At 57.2% G+C, this 18,507-nt stretch overlaps 1 protein-coding gene across 50 annotated transcripts in view; it reads right to left on the reverse strand.

The window, feature by feature from the left end:
- DAB2IP (DAB2 interacting protein) overlaps window positions 1-18,507 on the reverse strand; it is a 216,321-nt gene that overhangs the window by 17,317 nt on the left and 180,497 nt on the right. For all 50 annotated transcript variants that reach the window (XR_013405610.1, XR_013405614.1, XR_013405616.1 and 47 more), the window contains 6 exons: window positions 10,840-10,993; window positions 9,243-9,341; window positions 7,802-8,356; window positions 4,582-4,726; window positions 4,353-4,497; window positions 1,487-1,723 (listed from right to left, as the gene is read on the reverse strand). Coding sequence is in view for 40 of the 50 variants with exons in the window: in XM_077968100.1 (XP_077824226.1) it covers window positions 1,487-1,723; window positions 4,353-4,497; window positions 4,582-4,726; window positions 7,802-8,356; window positions 9,243-9,341; window positions 10,840-10,993 (1,335 nt within the window). In the remaining 10 variants the exon portion in view is untranslated. The remainder of the gene's footprint in view (window positions 1-1,486; window positions 1,724-4,352; window positions 4,498-4,581; window positions 4,727-7,801; window positions 8,357-9,242; window positions 9,342-10,839; window positions 10,994-18,507) is intronic.

Below are 18,507 nucleotides of genomic sequence, written 5' to 3' on the forward strand. Positions count from 1 at the left end.
ATGTTCTGTGTCCCCCATACACTGCCTGTTAACAGTGTCCTTCTGCTTTTCCTCCAAGTTTCACTGTCCTGGTATACAGATGATGCTCAATCCATGCTCAACCCAGGTCTCCCAATGAGCTTTCAGACATGTATTAATATATGCGCAGGCACCTCCCCTGGGAGTCCCTCCTACTTAGCCTGGCCACGCGTGAAGTCATCACCATCACCCAAACCCATGCCCTCCTCCTGAGTTCCCTACCCTAAGTGGAGACCCCACTACCCATACAGATAACTGAGCCAGAACCTCTGGCAGTTGTCAAGTCCTCCCTCTTCCTCGTTCCCAAATGGCATGGCCCGCTGATTTTGCCTACTAATAACCCCTAACCTTGTCCCTTGTAGCCACTGCCTCCTGAACCCCTCCCCTCCCTGCCAATTTTTTGCTATTGTTGCTAGAACCACAGCTATGCTCTCCTTTCAGGTCTTCTGGCTACCATCCTGCTCCCTGCAACCCATCTGCCCACTGCTGTCAGGGTGAGCTTTTCAGGGTCCAGAACAGAGGAAGGCCATCCTCTCTCTTGTTTAAAACTCTCTGGTGGCTTCCACAGCCCTGTCTGGCCTTCAGGTCCTTGCTGTCCTCTTAGGTCTCATTGCCAGCTTCTCCTGACCTGGCATAGCACATGGCCCTCCTTGGGATGTCCGGCCTCTGCTCCTCTTCCTTGAGATAATGACCGCCTCACCCTGACATGCAGTTGGGGGATCTTGTCACCCTGGAGGCTTTCCTGTCTCCTCTCCCAACAAGCTGAGGGCCTTTCTAAGAGGCTTATGTGTGTCTGTCACTGCTCCCCTGCTTATTCCACACATCTCCCTGGCTGAAGTACTGAGCGCTACCAGGGCTGATTCATCTTGGTACCGTCAGAGCCCAGTACATAGAGAGCCCCAGGATGGGGCTCAATCCATGCTTTGAGAATGAACAGCAGTGAGATGACCCAGCCCTTCTACTTCTGCCCGCTTGCTCTAAGGATGCAGCCGAAAACACCAATAGTGCTTTATCAGCAAAGAAAGACATCCTGAGAGCATGACACCAGGATAGTGGTGCCCAACCCGAGTGTCCAAGCACAGGGAATGGGTTAAGGAAATACGGGCCAGTTCCCCTTGGAGGAATATTAGTCATTTATTTCAAAACAGGGCTTAATGAATGCTAAGGGATATGTGAGAATCCTTATAATAATACATTAATTCAAAAAAGCAAAAGGAAAAAAAAAAGTCTCATGTTGCCACCTTTAAAAATCAAGAAACATATCAAAATGACATATACCTTGAGTAGAAGGATAGAGTGTGGAGATTTTATTTTTTAAAAAGTGGGAAGGAGAAGGACTGAGGATGACAGGGACAAAACCAGGGCCTGTTTATGGTCTCTGCCCAGCTTGGGGGCAGAAACACCCCCAGGGCTTGCCCTGTGGATGCCAGCCCCGCCCACTCTGCCTGGTGAGGGAGGAGGCACTCACTTGGCAAAGTTGGCCAGGTTCTGGGTGACCTTGGCGATGAGGGTGAGGGTGCGGGCAGTGCGGTCATCGGGGTACTCCTGCAGCAGGTTGAAGAGTGAGGGCGACATGATGGCTGGGCAGAGGAAGCGCAGGAAGAGGGAGGCGCTGATGAGCCGCTCACTGATGTCCGGCCGGCCGCGGCTGCTGCACTCCTGCCTCCACGAGGCAAACACCTCTTTCAACTCCCGTGGGAAGACGCTGTGCAGGGACAGACAAGGGTGGGCTTGGCCATCAAGCAGGGGCCCAGGACAGGAGTGCACACAGCAGGAACCTGCATTCCAGCCTTGGCTCTACCCCACCAGCTGCATGAGGTCAGCCCCACTGTCTGAGCTCTGAAGACACAGCTGTCTGGGGAGAGCAGTCAGTACAGGGCGGCTGAAGCAAGTGCCCAGGCAGTAGGAGGAGTGGGGAGACCAGGTTCCCGTCGGGCAGTGGGTTCTCAGCGAAGGGCCAGGCCGGTGGGATGGGAGGAGGCCTGAGGAGCTGGCTCTCCATCCTAACCGGAATTAACTGCCAAGGGCCAGTGCTGAACTGCCTATCCAGCTTCTGGTCTGGGCCCTCCCCACCTCTCCCCCAGTCTCTACTTCATTTTTCAACCCTAACAGCAGGCATCTGGGTCTAGGGGGAAGTGAGGAGAACAGGAATAGACCACTATTCCTTGGGTTCCCATCACTGGCTTTGAGACTCATTTCCTTTGCTTGAATGATGTCATAGGAATCTGGGATTTCCTACAAGCTCAGAAAGATCAACAAGATGGGACTACCCCTGAACACAGTGGGAGAACACAGCTCTCCATTCTCTAGATGGTGAGGGAAAGGGAGGTAGTGACTGCCCCAGGGTAATGGAGCAAGTGGGCAGAGATGGCCCTAGACAATGGGGCTCCTGGTTCTACTGGGCATCTTGGCCTGCCATGGTCAGGCCCACCTGGCCAACCTTTAAGTGGTTTTCCTATTTTTTTTCCCTAAAAGATACATCTCCCAGCCTGGGGCAGGCCAGGCCCCAGTGGTCCCCGAACTCAGTTTACACTTGGCTCTGCCATGACCTCAGGGTGATGTGACCAAGGCCCTAACCCTCCTGGAAGAATTCGGTTTTCTCTCCCTTAAACTGAGAAAAAGACCTGCCCTGCCAAGCTCACAGAGCCATCGTAAGGCTAAAACCCCAAGGCTACAATAGGCTTGAAGAACTTGAAATTCCTTCCCCCACAGGCCCAGCAGCCTGCTCAGCAGGCTCTCCCACAATGCATGCTGGCTGACCCATCAAGGGCACGCCTAGCGGGGAATGAAGGTGAGCCACCTTTAGCCGTGGCTCTCACAGTGCCTGGCACAGAACTGGACAGGGGGCAGGTGTTGAGTGGTGACATCGATCAATGGCCTTGTCCAGAATGGAGAGGTGTCTCTGACAAATGCCAGAAAGAGGAAATGGAAAATCACTGTCCACAAATGTTTTCCCTGAGTCACATGCCCAGCCCCCCTGGGAAGAGGGGGGAGCGGGGAGGGGGAAAGCATGGCCCAGCTGGGAATGGGAAGTGTGTTCCCAGAGTTCAAGGCCCTATAGTTGCTCTCCACCCCAAGCCCAAGGGTGTGGAAAGCTGCGCATTTGTGGCCCATCTTGAGGTGCCCATTTGGCCCAGGTAAGCACCTTGTATAGCCCATGGGCTAAGGCCCTGGGTGCCCACCCTCCTGGCCTTGCCCATTCACCCCACCTTTTCTTGTCCTTGGGGAGCAGCAAACACTTCCCTGGCCCTCCTGTGTGCCCAGTCCTGAGCTAGTGGGCTCACCTGCCCCCAGGGTGCCCCAGCATTTGGAGGAAATGTTTCAGGCACAGGCACAACCCTATCCTGATGGGATCAGGGCTGCGACGGAGGGTACCCAGGTGTGTGGCCTTGGAGCAGGAAAGGCAGGAGTGTATGCAGGTCAAGGTGCAGGTGAGTGAGAGGCACACCTAACAAGGAGTGAGGTACGGCCAGGGAGGGAGTGGTGTCAGAAGAGGCTGCGGACAGAGGCTTGGGTGGGTGGGGGCTGTAAGCCCTGAGCTGGAGGGGAACACAGGTTAAACCTGGGCAGCTCCTCTGGGGTGAAAATGACCCCACTGCTTGGAATGACAGCAAGGCCCTCCCGGACAGTCCCGTGTGCCACCACAGGAGGAGGCTGTACTCCACAGGAGGAGCCAGCACCAGGCTGGCTGGCCACTACACACATATACCACAGGAGCAAGCCGGTGGCTGTGAAGTCGGCCTTACCATAAGTTTCTCCGGGACTGATTCTGGCCCTGCTGAGGGGCCTGTCTGAGTAGCCCACCACTGCATGCCCTGCTGCTTTCTGGGGATGGCAGAGCCTGCAGACCCCGCTGTACTTCAGTCTAGTCCTTTCTCTTTATTCTCCAGTTCCAGCAAAAGGCCTGCCTGGGGTGCTCAGGCCCCCGGTGTGGCGCTGCTGGACCCCATCACAAGACTGTGACATGAGCACCTTAGCTCCCAGGGACAGGTGAGGAGCCTCAGATGAAGCCATCCACCCACCCCAACTGGGGGCCCGTACAGGGCCTGTCAGTCTCACTCCCGCTGCAGCCCAAGCACCCACAACAGCCCCCAGCACATGAAGGGTGCTCCCTTATCACCAGAAACGGCGGACTGGTATGTCCAGGTTCTTTTCACCACAAAGCCACAGCAATGTGCTAAATGCTGCCTCACCTGAGAGCTCAAAAGGGACAAGGCCAGGGGACTGGCAAGTCAGTACAACTCAGGGGCCAGGCAACACCGGGCACACTGTGGGTGCCAGACACTGAAGGATGGGGAAGGTGACAGGGTGGGAGGCCTGGGCGCTGCACTGACCAGTAGGAGTTGATGATCTTGCAGAAGGCCAGCTCGCAGCACATCTTGAGGTTGCCCTGGTGCTCTGGGAGGTCAGCGGCCGAGCACTTGCTGGGATCCACCTCGCAGTTCTCATCTGACTCATACAGTGCTTTGATGAACTCACCTATGGCCAAGTGGGCAGGGAGTGGGGAGTGAGGACCTGGCGGGCCCTGCCCACCCTCTGCCCCGCTGCTGGCCCACTTCCTACCTAGGGCGTCCTGCAGGTACTTCTGGCCCACTAGCTTGAGGTACTCCTCGATGGCCTTGGTGGCCAGTGTGTTCTCCCGGAAGATGAGGTGCTCGTTGTCCCCACAGCGGTCCACCTCTGACATCATCAGGTCTGTCAGGAAGTCCTGAGGAGGCAGGAGGTGGGGAGAGCAGGACCTGAGCTGGCCTGGCATGGAGGGTCCTAGGATTCCAGACCTAGCCAGAGAAGCCCTGGCATTTTGAGGCCGCTCCATCACCAAGCTGCAGGGGTCCCCAGGAGGAACAGTGTGCCCACCTTTAGGGCTGCTGGGGAGTGTGGGCAGAGCAGGGGCCCCCAGCCAAGGTAGGAGCCTAGAACTGGTGACAGTAGAGCCGGGTCTACGGATGGAGGCAGCCTGAACAAGTGCATGCCACATGGAGCCACAATCCCCCACAAATTGAGAACGGACTCATTTCCACGTATAGCCCTAATCAGGCCTGGCCTGGTGACCACAGCAGGACTCACCTCTCCCCCCAGCATCAGTGCCAAAGAGGACAAATGAGGCTGCCCTGTCTCATGGTCAAAATGGTCACCAGTATCCACCTGTGACTCGGGTGGGGGCTCCCACACCGGACACAGATGCCTTCTGTGCAGTCCCACTGCCCGGGGAGGTCATGAGCCACCATGCTCAGGCAGGTGAGAGCAGGAACTGATGTGCAACTGGCTGGAGAGGGAAGGTGGAGGCGCCACTGCCCACCTGGCAATCCGGGGTAGCAGCCCCTGGCCCATCAGGTCCCACACAAAGTGTTGTGGGAAAACTCCAGCATAGGAGCCCGAACCCACACCTTCCCCCGACTCTAGCAACCATGCGGATACTAACTATCTCCCGCAGGAGTCCCTACCTCCTTGTACTTACAACCAACCTGTGGCTTGGGGGAGGGGAAGAAGATAGGAAAAACTGTCAGAGTTTCAAGGGAGGGTGACAGTCAGGGCAGGGGGCCACCTAGCACAGAGCCTGCAAGGCACCCAGCGGGGGTGGACCCAGGCATCTGTGCTCAAGAAATACCTCACTCTGACACGCACGAGTGGGGTCCTTTAAAACAGAACTGAGATGTAGACACAGGAACCCAGGCTGCACAGCAGAGGCACAGAGAGACAGCAGGGGCCAAGGGGAAGCTGTCGTTGGCTTCCTGGGGATCATGTGGCCTGAGGACCCCTTCCTGACCAACAGGCGACCTCCAGGGTCGCATTCTCTGAATACACTGAAGCAGGGGTCAGAGCTGCATCTCCCCTGGGGCTCCCACTCAGGACCACAGCTTTCCTGAACTCCTGCAATGAGAGTCGGGCCCCAGTGCTGGGATGAGAACCTCCTGAGAGCCAGGACCCAGTAAGGGGGAAACCAATGCACACACAGCAGGAAAATGACTTGTCCATAGCCACACAGCCACCTGGGGCCAGATTTGGTCCAAGTCCCTTGCTTTCCAGACCCCATTACTCCTCTAGTCATGGAGAGGGAAGAGGGGCTAGTTCCCAAGTATTCCAGAGCTGGGGGCTCAGGTGCCTGTCACCCCAGGAGCACAAGTTACTTTCCATCTTTCTATCTACTCCTCCGCAACCCCACTGAGGGCCTCTGGGGTTGGCTGCGGCCCTGGCTTCATCTCCCTCCACAATGAGCACCTGGACGCACCTATCATCTCAGGCTGCTTCAGGGAGGAATCCGCTTCCCAGAACAGGCCAGCCCCAGCCCAGCCCTGGGGACCAGGTACTGAAACATCAGACACAACTGCAGAAAAGGCTCCAGCCTCTGCAGCTGTCCTCACTCCCTCTCTGGTGCCCATGGGTCCTTGATTCATTCCATTTCCCAGCATACGTCTCCTGTGTTGACCAGCACATTAAGGACGGGGCAGCCAGAGCTGGCCCAACGTGCAGCCTAGCCAGTCAAGTCTGAAGGCTGGAGGAGAAGGTGACGGAGGAGGTAGTCGAGCACTATAGAGGAAAACTGCTCCCTATCACAGGTCCATGGGGAGGAGGTCCCCGCCCCAGCCCTGCACTTGCAGCATACAGCAAGTCCAAGAGGGAGGGGTGCTGCAGAGGGTTCCCACTGCAGAGGCTGCTGAGGCTTCCAGCCATGGCCTCCCCTTTCAGAACCTCTAGGAACAGGTGAGAGGGTGAGGGACCTCCACGAGTCTTGTGCCCTGGACTCTGCCCTGGGGTACCTGGGGCATGGCTCCCAACTGTGCCTCCCCAACCTAGGGCTAAGAGCCTAGGACTTTGACACAGGGCGCCCCTCAGCCACCTGTCACTTGGCTTACAACACGCCACTGTCCAGAGGGCAGAGGCCCTAGTCCTTAGCCCAGCACCAGAGTCCATCCACGCTGCAGAGGCCTCAAGTCCAGCCCGTTTCCCACCCTCTCTGGGCAGCTTCCTGAATGGCAGGTGGCAAATGTAAAGAAAGAAGGTTGCCTTCGAGGCCCACAGACCATGCTCTACTGCCTTCCTAGGGGCATCCTGGTCCAGGAGCCCATTTGTCCCCAAACCAGGTAGGTGGGGCTGAGGCATGGCTTGCATGGTGGGCTGCTGGGCCCATCTTTGAGAGCAAAAGGTGAAAGGAGTTATGGGGATGGACACTGGGCACCTCTGGCCCTGAACTATGGCTTGCCTGGGTGGGTCTCAGATTCCCGCTTCTGTGAGGTTCTGGGGTGGGGCTGGCTAACCCTGAAATGGTACAATTTTGACTGCGTCTATCTGTGTGAGAATCTGTGTGTCTGGATGAGAGTGTGGGGTGAGGTGGAGCTGTGATGGAGACTCATCTGTGCATCCTGCTGGGGAGGTCTGCCGAACTCCATACCTCACAGGGGATGTGTGTTTGGCTCACTGGGGCTGGTGGCATTGTGGGACCTGTATGCTGGGACAGCCAGCCACCCAGCCTGTTCCCCTGGAGCCTCAGGGGGTCAGTCCTCTGCAGTAGTGGTAGAAGGCACCTCAACCCAAGCCCACTACCTCACTACCAGCTGCAATCCCATCCGCTGGTTCCACACAGGCCTCAGTGATCAGCTCCAGCCACAGACAGGAGTACAAAACACCCAGCCCAAAACAGAACTCCTGGGTTTAGGGAACCCATCTGGTAGTGACTGGTGCCTCCAAGGCCTTCATTAGGCCTGAAATGTACGGATGTGGGGAAGGGCAAGTAACCCAGCACTGTCGCCCAGCCTGTGTCAGGAGCTGAGGGGCCTGCACGCACCTTCACCTTGCCCGTGCTCTGCAGGATGTGCACCAGGGCAGATGCCATCTCCTCCTTGGTCTTGGCACTGAGGATGGGCTCGAGGGCTGCACACAGCCCCAGGTAGTGGTTGGTGATGTGCTCAGCGAACTCTTTGTACATCTCCATGGGCAGGATGGTGATGGTTTGGTAGCGCGCCTTGATGCGGATCATGGGCCCAGGACCCTTGCCGCCCTTGGGGTTGGGCGTCACCACCGGGTACCACTTCTCCACGAACTGCCGCCCGGCCACCGAGGCAGCGGGCAGGCTCACCAAGCCCAAGTAACTGTTGCGCTCCTTCTTCTTCTTCTTGTCGGTCTCCCGGTACAGGTGGACAGTGACTGTGCGCAGGGGTGGCAGGTTGTGGAACTCGAAGTGCTCGCCCCAGAAAACATTGTCCGTCTTGAGCTTGCCCGTGGTGCGGGCGTAGAGCACATCATCCAGGCACAGCTCACACAGGTACTTCTTCTTGGCCGGCAGGTCCTTGGCCTCAATCACCCACAGCTTCAGGATGTGTTCCACACGCCGGCTGTTGTCCTGTATGTGCACGGGAGTCCGGGGTGGTCAGCTGGGGGTGCCACATGTAACCCCCAACCAGCCCAGAGCCTGAGAGAGCCTCAGACCCAGGAGGAGCTCCGAAGGTGGAGGCGGCAGTGGGCGCCTAGACCCTGAGTCAGGATGAGGCGGGGCTGATGGACAAGGGCTGGATCTCTGGTCGACCTCACATAAGCTCACTCACCTTGGGCAAGTGACTTAACTGGAGCCTTGGGTTGCTTGTGTATAAAACAGGACTAAGGTAAACCCTCATCTCATAGAGGGCGAGACTGAGAGAGGCCAGCACAACGCCTGGCACAACACAGGCTACGCCATTATTAACTCTTCCTTAATTTGCTGGTCTGTACTGTAACTTAAGAGATGGCTATGGTGACCAGGACTTGGTCAGGCCCTCAAGTCGGCTAGGAAGACAGATACAGAAGCAGGGATTACAGTGGGGGCTCCCAGGACCTCACGGGGGAGCCCAGGGGCAGTGGGAACACAGACGACACCAGCCTGGGAGAGGGGTCCTCACCTGGAGGTGGGGCAGACACCTAAGCTGGAATGGGAAGATGAGCAGAAGTCGGCCAGGGGCTGGGGAGTAGGGACAAGGGATCCCAGCAGAAGGACCCCAGGGTCCAGCACTCATTTCCCCAGCCCAGACTCAATGTGTAGTTTAGAAAACAGAGGCACACAGCACCTGTCTCAACCTGGCAAACTCAAACATCTCTTTCAGAGTCCACCAATATTGTCCACTCGGGTCCTGCCTCCATGCAGGCTGACCGCCCCCAATCCCAGCCCACGTCACAGAGATTGTCTCTCTCTTGCTTCCTCATATCTGAGCCTACCTTCAATCCCCCATGCTTTGGTGAGAGGGGTGCAGGCTTACCTTGTTGGGGTGCACTGCTCGCCGCAGGTTCTCCATCCACTTATCCCGCTCAGCTGCAGAACGGCAGGAAAAGCACTTGCTTCCTGATGACGTCGTCACCTGTGGGGAGCAGGCAAGACAGTGTTACGAGGGAAGGGACCACAGCAAGGGCAGGCAGTGATGGAAGAAGACCTTGGAGGCTCAGGGGACTCTGGCCATCAGGTCTGCATCACAGCTACAGGAAGCAGCCAGGACAAGGCTCACATGACCCTTCTACTTCATGTTTTGCAGGTGGTACACTGAGACCCACTGTCCCAGGGCAAGTCAGCAGCCATAGAGTGGCCCTGTCCTGCACCAGTGGGCTCCTCACTCGTCCCTCAGTGCCCTCTGTCCAATAGGAACACATCTTCCTAACTCTAACCTCCCTCTCCCTGAGATGGAAAGAGAGAAGGAACGAAGACCTCGCCCAGGTCAGAGGGCAATGCTTAACACGAGCGCACTTTCCCTAAAGGTGGAACCACAAGAACCAAGGAGACAACCAAAGATAGGTACCAGAATCCCCTCAGTCCTCAGCTGACAACTCTGAGGGTTCTCTTCCATCAAGCAACAGTGACAACAATGGTAATATAAATCTGGTATTTTTCATGCCAGACCAGAGAAATGAGACTTGGACTGTTTGGATGTGCCAGGCCCTAGGGTCCCCGGTCCCTGACCCTTCTCCTCCCCTCCCTGTCTGACTCTCACTCCTCCTCTGGTCCAGCTTAGACATCTATTCCAGGTAAGGGAGCCAGTACGGGCAATTCCTGCTATGTGTTCCCACTGCGCCCAGCAGCAGACCCAGGGCTCCACAGGGGAAGCATGCTCTTCACTCGGCATTTGAGGGCCTGCACCTTCCGCAGCACCCCCTGCTGTGAACCAGCAGACAGGGCCATCTTCACCCTATCCCTGGCAAGGATGTCAGAGCCCAGATCAAGCCCGGCTTGGCCAGGAGTCCTGGATTAGGAACTCCCAGGAACACCTGCAACAATAGTAACCCTGCTCCGGGCTTGGTCTCAGTCTTGCTGTGTGACCTCTGATGTCTTCATGCCTCCTCTGGGCCTCAGATCCCCCATTTCCTATGAGGGACTAGACAGGTCATCCCCAGGTCGGTCACTGCCTCTCTGCATTGAAACCTCAGGTCGCAGAATGCCAGGGCAGGAAAGATTTGGGCTCTCATTGTTCACAAGTGGGAAACAGGCCCATACAAGAGGAGACTCTCTGCTATCCACACTGCATTTGGGATGTGAGCAGGCTCTAAGACATGGGCTCTGGTGCTTAAGAAATTCAGGCTTTTCCCCTACTCCCTGTCACCCACTAGGGGCCCCAGCAGCTTCATGCTAGCATGGAGAACAGGTGCTGGCCCATTTCCAGAGAGCTCAGAGAGTAGGAAGGACAGCCCCTGCCCCAGCTCCACCTGGTCTCTTAGGAGCTGAAAGCTATCGGTAAATACAAGCCACTCTCCCCAAGACCCTGGCCCCTGCTGAGGCCACAGCAGACTGGACTCTAGGAGGATGTAGAGGAGACCAGACAGGCCAGGAGAGGATGGGGTGTCCAACCCAAGCCCTGCGATGGGACCCACCTCGAAGCAGTAGTCCTGGCCAAGGATGCTGCTGTGCACGGGTTTGATGACCACCTCTTCCTCCATGCTGAGGTCCAGCGCCTCCACCGCACTGCTGGGGCTGAGCAGGGACTCGTGGGAGCGAGACTCCTTCAGCCTTGGCATCAGATGGGACCTGGGGTGGCAGTAGGTGTGTCAGGCTGGGCCCCCGCAGCCCAGGTCAAGCTGGTTGCCACGTCCCGCCCATCTGCCCCGGCCCTGCCCCTTCCAGCAGGCAGCCACTCCTCTCCACTCTCTCTCCTTTCTGTCTTAAGACAGATTTGGGGGCAGGGCTGTCACAGAGACCGGTGGGAACCTCCTCCCCACTGCAGGAGTCTGGCTGGGGGCTCAGCCTCTCAGAGAACAAGAAGGTGAGATCAAGGGGCCACTCCGGGGTTAATATTAGCAAGTGAGCCTGCAGGGTAAGGGCCAGCTTGGCTCCTGAGCAGTCTCAGAGACCAAGGAAAGCCCACCTGATCCAGGCAGCTGTTTGCAGTTCTGGGCCCTTTCCCGTTTCCCCTCTCTTTTGCACTGGTCCCTGTCCAAGACTGAGCAGTCACTCTGTCCCAACATTTATCCAGTATACCACTGCCAACAGCCCTTCCTCATACACTGTCCCACACCACCAGCCCCACACAAGCGAGAGCCACAGGGACCCTGCTGCTCCCATATTACAGATAAGGACAGCAAGGCGAGGCGAGTCTTGAAGCAGAAGAGATGCAGTACTCTCTGCACAGTACCCAAGACACACACTCCATTGGGGTCCACATACTCAGGGCCCGGGTCAGTAGCTCCGACAGGCACAAAGAGCACAGGACTGATGCCACCTGGCACCCAAATGCAGACCAGACCTGGGCCCACTACTCCCCTGCTGTGTGGCCCTGGGGAAATCGTTCCCCCGCGCCTGTTTCCTCAGTGCATCACATGGAAAGCACCACAGACGATACCTGCTCCAGGGTTAGGTAAAATCTCTCCAAAGTCAGCAGCACAGAGCAGTGTCCTCCTACAGCCCCCAACCCCCACAGTGGGGCAGAGGAAAAGTGGGAGGATAGGCTGGGCCTGCTAAGACCACCTCCGGTGCAGAAGCTGAACCCTGCTTGTGTCCAGGGCTCAAACCCTGGGGTTGGTGAAAAACCTACTCCAGGCTTAGCCCACACAGACCTCCTACCCCCAACGCCCTATGCCCTTTGGCTCCTGGCTCCAATGGTCCAAGTGCTCAGTCCATCATTCTCTCCCTGCCTCACCAAACCAAGACCCCTATGTTGGGACATGCTGAGACTTGGCCCCTGACCTTGAGGGGCTCACAACTGGGCAGAGCCATGAGACACTTCCCTGTAGGGTGTATACCCTGTATACTCATTTCTGCAACTGCCCTGGGTCAGTGGGCTGAGCCTACTCCATGGGCACTTGAGAACCCAGAGGTGAGCAGGAAGAGCCCTGCTCAGAGGGACTCAGGCTGACAGTGGCCACCCTCCCACCCCAAGCTCCACACCTCCATGGCAACAGCCCTCTGAGCATAAGAGCCCTCCCCAACATGGAGTCCCATGCTAGATGCCATAAGGAGTCAGAGTTGAGGGAATCCTAATCCTTAGATTCCCCGACAGAGGCCAGCCCAGGAGCCCCAGTCAACCGGCTCCCTTTGACTCTTCATGCCCAGCACGAAGCTGGCCTCTGAAAGCAGAGGGAATGGGCAGAGCCAGAGGAAAACTGTGAGACAAGTTCAAGACAGGGGGAGCCCTCCCCAACTCCTACGACGACTCCCACCTGGGGCTTTCCTGTTGTGGCCTAAGCCCGTGGGCAAGCCCAGCATGTGCCTCTACTCCTCTGAGGCGCTCTCCCTGCGAGGCCCAGTTCACAAAGGGGCACTGTGGCCTACCTGCCACGCCACACCGCCACACCACTGTGTTGGAACAGGCCTCTTCTCCTGATAATCCCTCAAGGCCTTGCTCGAGCAGCCTGGCCTCCTCCCCATCATGGCAACGACCAATGCCGTGGGTGGGCCTGCCCTCCCTGGGCTGAGATTCCACCTGAGTCACCCACCTCCGAGGGCGAACTCCAGGCCTCCCTCCCACATGGGGCTTCATACCTCAGTGGAAGAGATGCTCTGCCTGATAGTAGGGAAGTCACCCTGGCTGGGAACGGCTGGGACCCATAGCCCCATAGGCCTGACGTCTGGAACCCAAAACCCAGCCCACAGGTTGGGATTGGGCTGCTTTCTGGCCCAGATTGGAAAATCTCTGCCAGGTAAGGATGCTGGAAGCTAGGGAGGGTGAGGTAGGGACCAAGGAAGTACAGAGCGGGGAGCTGGTGAGCTGAAGCCGCCTCCTGCCTGGGGCGCATGGATGAGCTGGCTGTGAAGAGGAAAGGCGAGGCATGCTTCAGCAGGCTGGACCTGCCCAGGGAAACCCAAGGAGACCCTGGTCCTGCAACCCCAGGAGCCCAGCAGGCCCAGGCCAGACCCCAAAACAGCCAGATCCTGGAGTCTGTGGTTGCAGAGCCCTCCTCTTCCTTCCCCACCATCCTGTCCCACAAGCATGCTCTGGCTGACCTGGAAAGGATCCTGGCAGAAGAGAGGGCTGGGGGGAAGCTCAAGGCCCTTAAGACACCTTGGACTGGCCCAGCCTACCTGGGCAGCCCTGACCCTCCCCACTTCCCTGGGGGCTTCTCCACGACGTGGGATGTAGAGCAGAGGCTGCATCCATCCCTGCAGCCCAAGCTCTCTGGGGGGAAGAGGAATAGGGGCAGGGTAGGCCCAGGGAGGCCCAAGTGGTTCCCACAAGGTCTCCCAGGCTACTCCTTCCTGGATAGTACAGCAAGCGGGTGGTGGAGGCAGGGCCAGTGGACCTGTACCTCTCTCACTCACGTTCCTATGTATTTCCTTCCTGACCAGCCTAGAGTCTACAGGCCCTGACACACAGTATCCTCGGTCCCTCCCTCATCTGGGCCCAGAGGGAGCTCGTCTGCTGTGACCCTGCCAGGGTGTACCCATGGTGGTAGCTGATAAGATGAGGGGGCTCAGGAAGGAAAAATGGCCATTTGGTCACTTCCTGAACCCAGCAGGACCAATTCAAGGCCCAAGAACCGCCTCTCTGGGAAGCCAGCTCTGTCCTGTGTCTGCAGCAGTGCCTGGCCACTTCACGGCCCCATCAGCCACCCAAGGCAGGCTTTTCCCCTCCCCTGGCTTCATCCCATGCTGGCATTGTTGGGCCACTTCCTTTTTCACCTCCAGCCTCTGCCCTGCCAGGCTCGGGAAGCAGCACATCAGAGACAGGCAGAAGATGGGTAGTAAAGACTGCCCACGCTCCAAAGGGGCAGGGGTAGGCGCAGCCTCCCTACCTGGGATGCTCAGGTGAAAGGAGGTGAGCAGGCACTGGTCTCTACCTTGCTCCCATTCTACTCCCAGGAAGGGATGCTTGTAGGCACCCACCTCTAGTCAGCACACGGTGAGTGCCCTGCTGGTCACCTGCACATCCCTTTTTTCATATTTCAACTACGCACAGCTCTGCCAGGAGTATTCATCTACCCATTTTACAGAAAGGTATGACAGGGTCAGAGAGGAGCAGTTACTTGAGCCGCCCAAGGCCCCCTGCTGGGATGGGAACCAGGTCAGTCCAGGAGTCATGCCCACAGCTGCCCTATGTGGTGTGGCATCTGGGGGCTGATGCCCCTGTATTCAGGGCTGGGTCCCCCAGCCCTGGGTCCAGTCCCTCTCTGCTGCCCAAGGCTGGGGGTGGAAGAGAAAGTGGCCCAATTGCATGGCCCATGGCATCCTTCCGACCCTGTGCCCAGCTCATTCTCATGATGTCTTTCCCCTCTGACCTCTTGTGGTCCTTGGAGGCTAGAGCTTTGGTCCCGTAGGCGAGCTTTGCACCAAGGAAGGCAAAGGGCCTTCACATGGGGATTCCACCCCTGCAAATCACTTCCATGGCCCAAGTCTGAGCTACTTCTTACAACAACCCTGCCAGGATGTTGCATGTCCACTACATACAGAAGCAGGTCTCAAACGAGGGTGTGGGCTGCACACTGCCTGCCTCTCACCAGGGCAGAGCTGGCATCCCCAGGCCAGGCTTACTCTGGGCCATGCGTCACATGAACCACCGTACAAGTCACCTCAGAATCTCCACGAGCCCAAGAGGCAGATGTTGACCTCACCCTGCTTTACAGGGGAGAAACTGAGGGCTGCCATGGAGGGCAAGAGATGTGCCCAGCATCCCATCTTTGCTCTAGTGTTGCTGCCACACCCAAACCTTTTGGGTCCATTTCCTCATCTGAAAAAGGAGGAAGGAGGCTTGCTTCACCCAGAAAACACTGGCGGCCAGCACACACTGAAAGTGCTGTGAAGACAGCGCCTTCAGGGGGAGGTATTTCCCAGTCCTTTGAGTTGAGGGGGTGAAGGGATCCCCTCTTGAGACCACACGGGATTCAATGCCAGCCCCAGAACTTGGCACTCTGAGCCACTGGCTGGCATCTACCTGCCTGCCCCACCTGACCAGGCCCACTCTTGCAAGCGGCCTGCCTGCTGGGACCCTCCATTCCAGGAAGCGGGAGTTTCAGGCAGGGCCCCAGGCATATGCTGTCCTTCCCCTTTTCTATCCAACCTTCAACACCTAGCTTCAGTGCCCCTTCTTCCCTGAAGCCTTCCTGGACTCCCTGGGCAGACAGCCATATCCAGGCTGTGCTGGGAAGGTCTGTCACAGAACCGTCTCCTTGTCAGGCAGTGGGTTCCTGGTGGGTAGGGTTGGGTCTGGCTGGCTCCAAGGTCCAGAGCCTTAGAGTTCCTGGACCAAAACCCCAATATGCCAGTAGCCAAGGTCAGCTAAGCTCAGAGGGAATGGGAGGTCAGCGGGGATAAGGACAGTCCTCCCTCAGCCTGCAAACCCTGGTGACGTGGTTGTTCCCTTGGAGGAGGGACAAAGAAGGCCTGAGGGTGGGTCGTCAGGGCAGCTGCCTGTCCAAGGCCAAGTCCCAAGAGCAGCATTCCAATGTTCATTCCAGAGTCTCCAGGAAATGCCCCTGCCCTCGCTCTGTCCAATTATGGGCCGCTTCCCCCATCCCTCTCAAGGTTAGGAGGCTCATCCTACCCTCTGTGGCTACACCCTGCCCCCTACGGCTCCAGCCCTGAGACCCTTCTAAACATAGCAGATCACTAGCCCCATGATAGCGCTCCAGGGACCAGAAGCCCTTTACCTGTTCTCCATGGTGTGGAATCCTTACTGCTCCCAGGAAGGAGGTAGCACCATGACACCCAGGTCACACACGGGATAGCCAAGGCCATGGCTAGGGTGACCTGCCCTGGACTCCACTGCTACAGAGGAGCTTGGCCAGGGCATGGGAGGGCAGAGGGGAATGGGAGTTCCACTGGCTTTCTCCTGTGACCACAGCAGCACCCACCACTGGACAAGCCACTCCACCTGGCAGGGCCTCACGCCTGTCCCTCCTCTCTCGCCTCATGACCTGTAAGATAATCAAGTCCCAGATGCCTCAAGCTGGTGTCCCAGCCCTCCTGAAAGGCCCCTTGCACTACACCTTGGCCAAGTGACCTGAACTCTCCCCCACTCAGCTACTTCCTGACAAAGCTGCATACTCTTACCCTCCAGGCGTCCATGTCCAAGCAGTCTCCTGAGCCTGTCCATTCTGCCTCTCCCTCCACTACTTTGCCAAACAAAGTCCTTCCTCAGTTTTCAAGGGACAGCCCAATGTCACCACCACAAAGTGGTCTCTGGTCTCTCCAGACAGCTCATACTATGCTACCTAAGCCCGCTCAGGGCCACAGTCTCCCACCTGTCCCACTTAATTCTCGTGACAATCCTGTCAGGACTAAAAAGGTGCACCTAGAAAGTTGAGGTGACCTGCCCAAGATCACATGCATAGCAAGTGGCAGAGTCAAAAGCGAAACCAGTTCAGCGGAGTCCAAGACCAACTGCACCAGCCTTGCCCTGGCCTTTCCATCGTCCAGGGGTGGCCCACAGCAGCTGGGCAGCGGGGAAGGTCCACAGCAGCCAGGCAGCGGGGAAAGGCCCACAGCAGCTGGGCACAGGGGAAAGGCCCACAGCAGCTAACCCACTAGCTGTGACCCACTCACTTCAGGTCGGGAAGGAAGAACCGGGGGATACAGGGATGGGGGCAGACCTTGCCCAGGGCCCAGGAAACGTGGGCACAAGGCACAGGGAGCTGCTGTGGGAGACAGCGCCAGGGCCCAACAGCAGCTCATTGTGAGGGCTGGCAGCAGAACAACAGGGACACTGTCTTGGCTCCTGGGGCCTAGGCTTATCTGATAGCCTTCCAGCCAACCCACAAGCTGTTTTTCAACTCTGATCCTTTTTTCTCTTAAAAGGTCGGTGACACAGAAGCTCAGCAAACTCATTCCAAGGAGGAAAAGGACCCCAAACCAAAACTTACAGTAATTAAAAATCCCTACTTGGTACAGCAAGGGTGTTCCCAGCTGTTGGGTGGGGGGAACTGAGAGTGGGATTGTTTGGCCGGAAAAGTAAGGGGCTCAGGATCACCCTCCAAATCTCGAAAGCTCAGAGGGAGCTGCCCTGTGTGGCCCCAAAGGGCAAGACTGGGACCAGGAGAGGCCACTTCCAGCTCAGTCACAACTGTCCTTGAATGGGCCAGGCTCATCTGGTTTTAGAGAGAGTGGGATCCCTGTCTCTGAAAGTGTGCAAGCAGGAGCTGGGAGGCCCCTTTAAGACATGTTGCATGGTTAGGGCTGCCAGGGTAATGGGCTAGGCAGTACACACAGGCAGGCAGTGAAGTGGGCCGTGGGATTAAACACACACACACACACACACGTACACAAGTGAATGCTACAAAAATGCACCTGTAGCTGCAAGCAGGCAGGAGGACAGAGAGCCTAGTGTCAAGGGTGCCTGGCTGTAGAGTAAACCTAGTCTCTATTCCTTATGAAACATACAACCTTGAACACTTTAAGTCATTTGACTCTCTAGGACTCAGTTTCCCCATCCATAGTGAGGATAATGACACACCTTCCTCATGGGTTGCTCTAAGGATCAAATGAGACCATGCAGGTGAGAGGCTCAGGAGGGCAGGGGTGTCAGTGACTCCCATCCATTGCTCGTAACTGTTCATGCCTCCTTGGTCTGTTCCATTCGCCCACCTCATTGCCAGCCACAATGTCAGGAGCTGGAGACACAGCCATGAACAACACTGGTGAACAATGCACACGCTGCTATCAAGGCTGACACTTCTGGGATAGGTCATACATTTGACAATTTGGAGTGACAAGATATGGACTTCCCAGGCTGTTTCCTGTTCCCATCCCCTGACGACTCAAACTCTTTACGTTCTCCATGTCTCAGTTTTCCCCATCTGCAAAGTGGGGATCAATTGTATCTGCCCAAATGCTCTGGGATGCCTCAAATTTCTTTAAAAGCCCTTACTTTCCTGAGGCGAAATGAAAGGAGAAGAAAGTGTGCCTAGCAGTGGGCAGTAGACCCCCATGAGGGGGCCCTTTTGGCCCCTCTGCCTGTGACTCCCAAGCACAGCCATCCCCAGCCCCAGTCTCCAGCCCACCAGCCTGTGTGGTCCCAAGCCACTGTCTACTACCCCAGCCAGGTCTGGAAGGAAGAGAAATCCCAGACAAGGTTTGTCTCCACAGAGTGGGTGCCCAACTGAAGGCTGGCAGGA

This window comes from Macaca mulatta, chromosome 15 (assembly GCF_049350105.2).
Source record: "Macaca mulatta isolate MMU2019108-1 chromosome 15, T2T-MMU8v2.0, whole genome shotgun sequence".
NCBI lineage: Eukaryota > Metazoa > Chordata > Mammalia > Primates > Cercopithecidae > Macaca > Macaca mulatta.